Source organism: Quercus lobata, chromosome 2 (assembly GCF_001633185.2).
Source record: "Quercus lobata isolate SW786 chromosome 2, ValleyOak3.0 Primary Assembly, whole genome shotgun sequence".
Taxonomy (NCBI): domain Eukaryota; kingdom Viridiplantae; phylum Streptophyta; class Magnoliopsida; order Fagales; family Fagaceae; genus Quercus; species Quercus lobata.
Genome location: NC_044905.1, coordinates 103544399 through 103553509, shown reverse-complemented (window position 1 = coordinate 103553509; position 9111 = coordinate 103544399). Strand labels below are relative to the sequence as shown.

Here is a 9111-nt window from a genome sequence, read left to right as displayed (position 1 = left end):
GAGTCAATCCTAAGGATTTCTCCCTGTAATTACCCAGTGCATGTGGATGGGTGACTATACACAACCGCATGAATTATTTGGTGCTCAAAGAGTTTTGGATACCATCATTAACAAAAATAAAAACAAAAATTGTACTCTTTCATATTTTAATCCTTAGACAGTCTGTCACCAATACAAAACAGGGGAAATAAGTGATGTTATAGATATTACAAATTTTAATGAAAGACAATAATATTGAGTCACAAACCTCTTAGATAGTTGATACGATAATTAATAAAAGAAAATAGTTGGCATAAGTTTGTTACCTATTATTGTTCAAGAATATTAAACAGTACTCTTATTAGTGCTTGCATAAAGACGAGTCTGTTTAAACAACCATCAGTTAATTGTAGCAACATTGTTAAAAGGGGAGAAGAGAATAAAGCAGCTTTAGGTTGCTGCGTGCTGCCACTCTGCCCATTCAAATCGATTACTTAGAGCTCCTCCATACACTTCCAACAGAAAGTAACTGATGAGACTTTTTACTCATGGCTTTTTGCATATTGGTAGTAATAATAAATCGATAAACCCTATTGGCACATTTTTCTATCAAAATCCATAATAAGAAAAATAATAATAGAGAAATGATAGCAATTCAAAACTTGAAATTCAAGTGCATCTTTCATTGCAGACATAAGATCATAATAAGATAATTTGAAGTTTGAACAACAACAAAGAATTTATGCTCTCTGTTATAAGAACCACTATAACATAGTGGCGCACGCAATGTGTGTAATGGTGGGTCTCTCAGTAACTCAGTATTGAGTAAGACCAGACAAAATAGGGGGCAAATTTATCTTCGTTGTACATTATGTACATAAATCTAGACATCATTATATGATATTGGTACACCCCTTTTACAAGACAACTCACAGTAGATGTGACTTAGGTCAATAAAGCAGCGATGCCCTATGTCTATAGGCTCGTGCCTTTGCATAGAGTCACTGTGTGTATGACTCGAGCATGCTGACATGAGTTCAAAATTTTGAGCTATTTTAGTTTTACAAGCAAGAAAGATTCAGTATGTCCCCACCAACATGTTTCTTCGTTCTTTTCAACGTCTATGCTCTAAACCGAGCTTTTAACATTTTCTCAATAATCACCTCTGCAATATGAGCAAATCAAAATTTATTGATTGACAGGAATAGAAGTGAGAGCTTTGTGCACTGGATATGACACAGAAAACTCGAGGTATTCTATAAACATATACATTGCTACACAAGAATACAACAAAAAATGAAAAGAAAAAAACTCAAAACCCAATAACATAAAAAAAAACCGAGCTGATAAGAGAGAGAAAAACAACCCAATTCTATGTGCAACTATAGTATGCAACTTCATGCCTAACAACACATCCCTTATAACTCAAGACGGCACCACAACATCTTCAAGTGTGTTTCATAATGCAGAGAGGGTGCAATCTGCAAAGTATTTTTGCACTGTAACACAGATTGAACATCTTCATAAGTCCATGGTTCCCATGGTCCCCTTGGTCTAGTGCTAGCTCTTTTTGTCACACAGACCTCTTCTGTCTGCGGAACTTTTTAAGTGTCACAGGCAGTACGAGCACTTGGCATTGTCAAGCATCTTATAAGTCAAAGCCCAGTTTGCATACCAATGAAAAAGTATGAGCATGTCATCCTGATTTGTCACTTGCACATAGACGAGCTCGGCCAGGATTAAGAAGTGATTCTGACATCTTCCACCCCTAACAAAAAGGGAAAAGCCAAAACAGAAAATTTGTATTTTAGAAAGTGCATCATATCCCATAATCAGTGAATTATCACAGAAAATACATTTGGGTTGGTGAATTAAATGCAAGTCTAAATACAAATAACCATATGACAGTAGGCTTTATTCTAACTACTGCTTAATTCCTGTCAAGATCTTTGCCTTCCAAAAGTAAGAATTCAAAGCTGGCTTCAAGTGCTTTTAGAGAACTTGCAAGATAATTACTGAAATAGCATCCAATAGTCTGTAGGAGGCTCTGGAACCATTCTTTTATTCAGAATTTTGGATACAATTCCATCTTATTAAAATTACATTATATAGGACAGGTATCTGATGGGACCACTTCCATGCAATTTTGCTTGCAACCACAACCACTGTACCACATACAACTATCACAATGCAGGAAAAGCTTTTGCAAATTTTTTTGGCCAAAAACACAAAAGGTCTGCCACTATGTTGTTTCAAAATGTAGTTTATACTTTATAGCACAAATTTTCATAGCAAGAGCAAAACACATACTACAGATCAACAAGTAAAATTTTTTTTTTTTTTGATAAGTGGATCAACAAGTAAATAGCAGCATTGAACTAAAATGAGCACACTCAAGTGGCTGTTATACATTATCAAGGCTTCATGGTACTTCCTGAGCGAGTGATTGAGTATAAGCCCCTCCAGGAAGGAAGGGTGATTACGAGTGTAGATAATTCAGTGCTGAGAGTCTAGCCTCTTCATTCATTTCAATAAGTGCCCTTCCTTCTTTTTTTTTTCTTTTATTTATTTATTTATTTTTAATTTATCACAATAGCACATCAAAGTGGGCAATGGCTAGAAGGAGGCCTATTTAACTCCAGTAAATTTCTCACTTATCTAAATTTCTTGTAACTGGTAAGCCAACCACTTCGAAAGCACCTCAAGCATAAACCAAAAGGATGCATCAACAAAGCCCAAAGCTAACACTATTGAACATTGACACACGCACTTCTCAAAGAGAGAAAAAAAAAAGAGAAAAGAAAGATAGTTGATTTCCACCTACCTGCTCTGCAGCTTTGCTCTTGAAAATCCCATATGATTTTGAGACCATCTTACATGACTCTGATATATGAGCCTCAAGATCAGTAGTTGTCAACACAATATCGGAATAGTTATTATAATCCCTCTGCTTCTGAGCACTAGATCGACTCTCATTTGATGATCGTACAAAATGCAGAAGCACGTGAGCCTGTTATACAAGGTTAACCATATCTTAAACACAAAGCATATGAGGAAAAAAACTGATGGTTACTACAACAAGTACAGACAAAGATGAGTGAGACATCTCACATGGAATGCCGCTTTTAGAATGTCATCTGACTTTGCCTGATCTTTGAGCAATGCATATACTTTACCTTTTGATGGATTATATGTCACAATATATCTCTCTTTCTGTCACCAATCAAGAGGACATAATGAATACATATAAGAGAGACAGAGCTAATCTAGAAAAAGAAACTACTGAATCCATAAAAGCAATTTCCTTGAAATTTGTTTCTTCCCAAAAAGGAAATTACCTCAAAGAGAGGCTCTACAGCAAGATATACACCTGGGTCTTGAAAAGCATCCTTAAATCTTGGTCCTGCCAAAAAGTTGTAAAAAACTTCAGATTGAACTCCCAGAAATAAGAGGGCCAAAATCAAGTGGGAAATCTTGCAATACAATTCCCCTCACATACCAAGAACAACAGGCTTATCTTTCAACCATGGAAAACTTAATATTTTTTCGTTCAAGTTACCCTCCTGCAATGAGGGGACTCGTCCTACAAATAGAAAGAAAGCATGATTAAGCCATTACACATTATAAAATACACTTCTCGTGCTTATAGAGGGAACTAGTCTGCTTCATTTAGGAAACCTTGAAAAGAACATAAGATATGGTTAAAAAGAAAACAGAGGAAAAATTCTGACTCTAAAGTAGACCACTTATGGTGGGTTAGGAACCTGTCTTAAGGAATGAATCTACTGCCACAGTGAATCTTGCCCGGTTCAATGTGTGCAATACTACAGACTTAACCTGAAGGAAAATATAAGTGCAATTAGCCTGATTAATTCAACATCCACAAACAAAAGGGATGTGAAGAAGCTCTAACAAACATTGTATACTTATAACCAATCTAACCTCTTGGTAAGAGCTGAAGACATATCCGCATGAAAGTAAGGCAAACGTAGTAAACAAGGACGGATTTCTTTTTGAGATCAATATGCTCATCCCAGTTCCCAGCTTCACAAGAGAAAAGTTTCACTTACATCAGCATCAATAAAAAATTTCATCACAAATAAGTTCACACAATGGAGGAGTAGAAATTAGTAGAGACTAGCAGCACACATATGATACAGGGCCCATTTTTCCAGCTTACCATTGACAGTTTGGCGCTGTCACATTTAGTCATAAATTATATCATTTACATAAAAAATCTAACATATATGTACATATTATATACTCCTTTTGATCCTCAATATATGAAAATTTTGAAATGGAATGACAATTCATGAAAAGGTAAAAATATACTAATCTTTTTAATGTCCTTTCAAGGAAAAAAAAAAAAAAACCCTATCAAAACTTGTTTAATGGTAAGTGTGTTTTGAACCAATGAAATCACCTTGTACCCACACTAGTGAGAGGAGGAAGTTCCATTTGAGCTAGGGCTCATTGGCAAAATGGCATTTACTTTATCTTAGAGGTGAACACAACTTTTAATAAGAACCTTGTTTGCCTTTTGGGGGGAAAAAGAGAGATGTGAATAATATAGGGAACTGAAGTTCCACTTTTGGAAAGTTTCATATATTGGTCAACTTGAAATATAAAAGGTTTTCATCTATTGCAGGACAGGATAATTTCTATAATACCTGAGGCATATGATCAAATGTGTACTTTGTTCATTCTGTACTTCCAAACAACACCACACACACACACACACAAAGTCCAGTTCGAGACTTCCAAGTTACACTTAGGATAACTCTAATCAATATTCTGTGACTCAATAAATTTTCAAGGGATGAGTATTATGAGGAAACAACAGTTGCTATCAACATGATCAAAGATCAAGACTGCCTCATCTATAAAATGTTCATAACTATAGTTATCCATATTTTAATGTACACAAATTACATGGCTTGATGAATTGGACAATTGATAACATTTGATTGATACAAAATTTAGAGTGCGTGTGTTAAGCAAAAAGTGAGCATATAACCTAATTATGGATGATGTAGGACAGAGGCTGTGATGGGCTTCAATACCATATTGATGCAAGATTTTTAAGAAACTCAACTCTAAATTAGGTTAATTTGTGAGCTCTTAAAAGATTCTTGACAGCGTTTGATGGTTAAGGACATAAGGTTTGGGTGAGTCATAAAAATTGAATCTTAAAGGAATTCAATGGCATTTTGTTGTTAAAACATTGAATTGACAAAAAAATATATATATAAAAAAATAAAAAAATAAAAGAAGAAAAAGAAGAGGAAAGATAAAACCTAGACAATTCCTACCCACAATGCTTTAAGAAAAGCTGCTAGAATTTTATTTAATTATACTCTGAATCTTTAAAGCTTACACAAAAGCCTTTATATATAAAACATTCCTAATCGTTGTAAAACAAAGACTAGGATTCCCAAACAAGAAAGAAAAATAACAGTTAAACTATGTAAGAAAAGAATAAAACATAAAAACAGAACTCCAAAACTTAAAATAAGACTCATGGGTTTCTGCTATAGCCTTACCTCGGTTCTACATTGTAAAACTTAATAATAACTGGACCAAAAGCTACATAACCTAGATCACAACAAAATATGACTTGATTCAACTTAGACTAGCTAATCAAGATCCAAAGGAGTTATAAGTCTTCAAAGTTCTTAAGTGGTATAACATATTAACATAACTAAGAGTTACATCAAGAGTAATATGAACCTAATCCATAATAAATATATGCTATGGTATTAAACTGAAATTCAAACTCAACTTCCCCCTCTTGAACCCATTAATTGACACACGAAATCCAAGCTCCTTTCTGTTAAAAGGCAATCCAAACAAAATTTTTATTTTGTTCTGCATAATCATTTAATACTAAAACTCCTATTTGATAATTTGACACATGAATTGATGGAAAGGTTATGGCTGCAAATGATTAAATGCTACAATAAGGAAAAGACCATATAGGAGGAAAAAAAACAAAGTTGGTGAGAGTGAAAGAGCAGCCTATATTACAAGCTCAGACCTATTTTAGAGAGTTCTTATGTTAGATGTAATGGTGTCAAGACAGTATTTGGGCCCACAAACCCATGTCACAATATATTTCATTTGATAGACCTACCTCACATTCCTACTTATATAGGTATCACCCTGCAAAAATAGAAAGAGAAGTTTGATAAGCATACCAGATCTGCAATATTCCCAACACATTCTCCTTTAGCAGTTACATCCCCGATGTTTTCTCCTTTGGCAAAGGCTTTGTAAATTGGTGTACGAGTTGATGTTGATGTTACAGCAGCCACATTCTACAAGCAAAGAGTAAAGAATATGAGAGCACACAACTGACATGACCATGGCATATTTGTGTTATGAAAAAGCCATCAAACCTTTACAACGTTAGCAGCACAAGCCAAAGGAAGAAAAAGGTGTGGCACAGCTGCAGTTGCCAGCTCCACACCAGCACCCAACTCCATAAGGAGATCACCCGTAAATCGTAGCTGTAACACATAATTATGGAGAGACACATGGTATTATAACTGTCAGGTTGAAAATTGGACTGCCAAATTGAATAGATAGTACTTCTGTTCAAAATTTGATAGAGTCAATTCGTATGTAGATATTTTTCCGATTGTAATTATTTAGGCTACTACATGTCTTTTTTCATGAAGTAGCCTCTTTTCAATAAAATTATTCTTACCTATATAAAAAAACAGAACAGCCATTAAATTATACCTGTTTTAAGTCATAATCAAACTTCTTTCCTTGACGGGCAAAAAGCATTTTTCCAACACGACCAGCACCATCCTACAGATAATGTAAATTTACCTTCATGAACATCAACTTGTGAATTTCCAATAAGACTACAATCAGTCTCAACAAGAAGGGCTGGACAGTAATAAAATAAGGCAAGACAGGGAACTAAATTGCAGTCAAAGGAGAACCCTTTCTTGTACTGCTTACTGAAATATTCTAAATGCAATGAGTGACAGCATTAAGAGTAAATCACCAGTAGTCTCCAGCATAAATAAATTTTTATGTTGACAAGAGCTTTGTAGCTCAATTGACACCTCTTGGTGTTTCCAACAGAGACATACAGAATTCAAATCCCCCCTCCCCCGGCAATTGAATTAAAAAAATTATATTTATGTCTCAATGTAGACGAGTAATTTTTTTGGGAATTTACAGTAGAAATCTCAAATGAGAAACTACTCCAACAAACAGAAACCCATCGATGAGTAATGTTCTTTCCTTTGACAAACCGTATTGTACATGTGAACTTCAATATGGGTCATGCATAGTATCTTGCTAAACTAGTACACAAGAAAACTTTAAGCTTTATTCATTTTGAAAAATGTATACTATCTTGTGAAATGTGTCAAAATCTTGTTCACCTTGAGAATCCAGTTAATAGCAACAGCTCCAGGAGTTGCTCGGTTTCTAGAGACTCCAACTGAACTCAAAAGCGTTTGCGTTGTGAAAACGCCCATTGCTCCACCAAAGAAATGCTACAACAAATAAAGACAATCATTAACACAGCATTTAAGAGTACCGAAAGTCTTGAATTCCTACTGGCAGGTATTAAAACATGAAGTGCTGCATGTTCCAGTAAGAGCTAGTTCCCCATTCCCTTATAAGCCCCACCATTGTTCCAATGTTTAACTGAAAAGTAAGGTAACTACCTTCAAAGCTCTCCATGTCATATACGGAACATACGAAGGAATAACGCTATCAGGGAAACCTTCTGGAACCACATAAGATCTTACAAATGACATCAGATCCTGCACCAAAACCAAAGAAAATAAATTCCAATAGATGCATCACATGACATCACAAGTTATTAAACAAACAATATAATGACCAAATCCTCTACCTTCTTCTCAATCCCAGTAAGTATTCAACATTACAGAACAAACTCTCTGTTCTAGTGCATTTAACAACTATAGGACATCAATCATCCATTCTTTCCACTGAAAATCGCTACTTTACTGACATTATATGAGCATGAACATCATAATTAAGTGGATATCTAGAAATCATTTTTAACCATTACACGATGATTGCTCCTTTACCATCCAATAAATTTGTTTTTGCTTCAATAAATAATAGGCTTGTGATTGTGATTCGATGACTTTGATCATTACAGTCACAGACAGATAATCAAAATATAGTCCAAGACATCTAATTTTAATTAACAATGAAAACCAAGCAACCATTCATAAGCGAGATTATATTCAGAACCAAAAGCTTAACAGTTGAGCTAGCTGGATTCTACCAAATAACATAATTTGAAGAAATGCACATTCAAAGCAGAGCGAAAATTGAGTTAGCTGACCTCAACTGGAGCTTGCGGAGAGTGCAAAGTGAGGGCGCGAATGGAGTTCTTCTTGAAGGTTCCAGAAAGCGCGTCTTTTTCAGCCACGTAGTTCCATCTGCGACCGTCGATTTCCTCGCAGCAAATCAGCCTCAAGCTCGAATTCACATACTCTTCCTCCACCAGCCCCAGCCTCCGCCGATTCAAACTCCGACTCTCCGGCGAATCGGCCAGAGAGAGCGGCGGCTCAGCCGGAATCGAAGGCGAAGAAGCGAGATTGGCGCTTATACGCAGCGTTTCGCGGACGAGTAGCCGTGCAGTGTCGTGTGAAGCGGAAGAAGACGCCGCCGCCGTTAGAGTCTGCGCCGTCGCGTTGGTTTGAGATTGCTTCAATTTGATCGGAGGAGGAGTTGCCATTGTGAAACGAAACGAACCGAAACCAAAGTTTGTTAGACAATTTCAAAATGAGTCTATTTCTGAGTGTGAGAGAGAAAGAGAAAGAGAGTTTTGAGTGTATTTATAGTGTACAGGGAAAAAGAGAGAGAGCTTTGGTTGTAACGAAGAGCGTTATTTGTTGTTGTTTTATTGTTGATTGTGAAATTTGTTGGTTGGCCTAAGCCTAACGCCTACATTTATGAACGGAGCTATTGAGGTTCCAAAAAACAAAACCAATAAATATTCTACTTTCCCACAATACAAATACATCCCTTTTTTTTAATTACTTTGTACTATGAGAGAGTGATATGCATGTATCCAACCACATGAATTACTTTTAGTTTGGAATTTGGAATTCAATTCTTTCCAACTCA

The 9111-nt window shown here is 35.7% G+C and overlaps 1 protein-coding gene across 1 annotated transcript; it reads right to left on the bottom strand.

Moving 5' to 3' along the window:
* Positions 1–1152: 1152 nt before the first annotated feature.
* Positions 1153–8897, bottom strand: LOC115977656 (protein root UVB sensitive 6-like). Its single transcript, XM_031099667.1, has 13 exons — positions 8324–8897; positions 7671–7769; positions 7383–7496; positions 6724–6795; positions 6378–6488; positions 6177–6296; positions 3922–4023; positions 3744–3816; positions 3479–3562; positions 3318–3382; positions 3091–3192; positions 2804–2989; positions 1153–1747 (listed from the first exon to the last, which is right to left on the bottom strand). Exons 1-13 carry the CDS (start codon positions 8717–8719, stop codon positions 1676–1678), a joined length of 1596 nt encoding a protein of 531 aa, XP_030955527.1. The 5' UTR covers positions 8720–8897; the 3' UTR covers positions 1153–1675.
* Between the last annotated feature and the right edge of the window lie 214 nt (positions 8898–9111).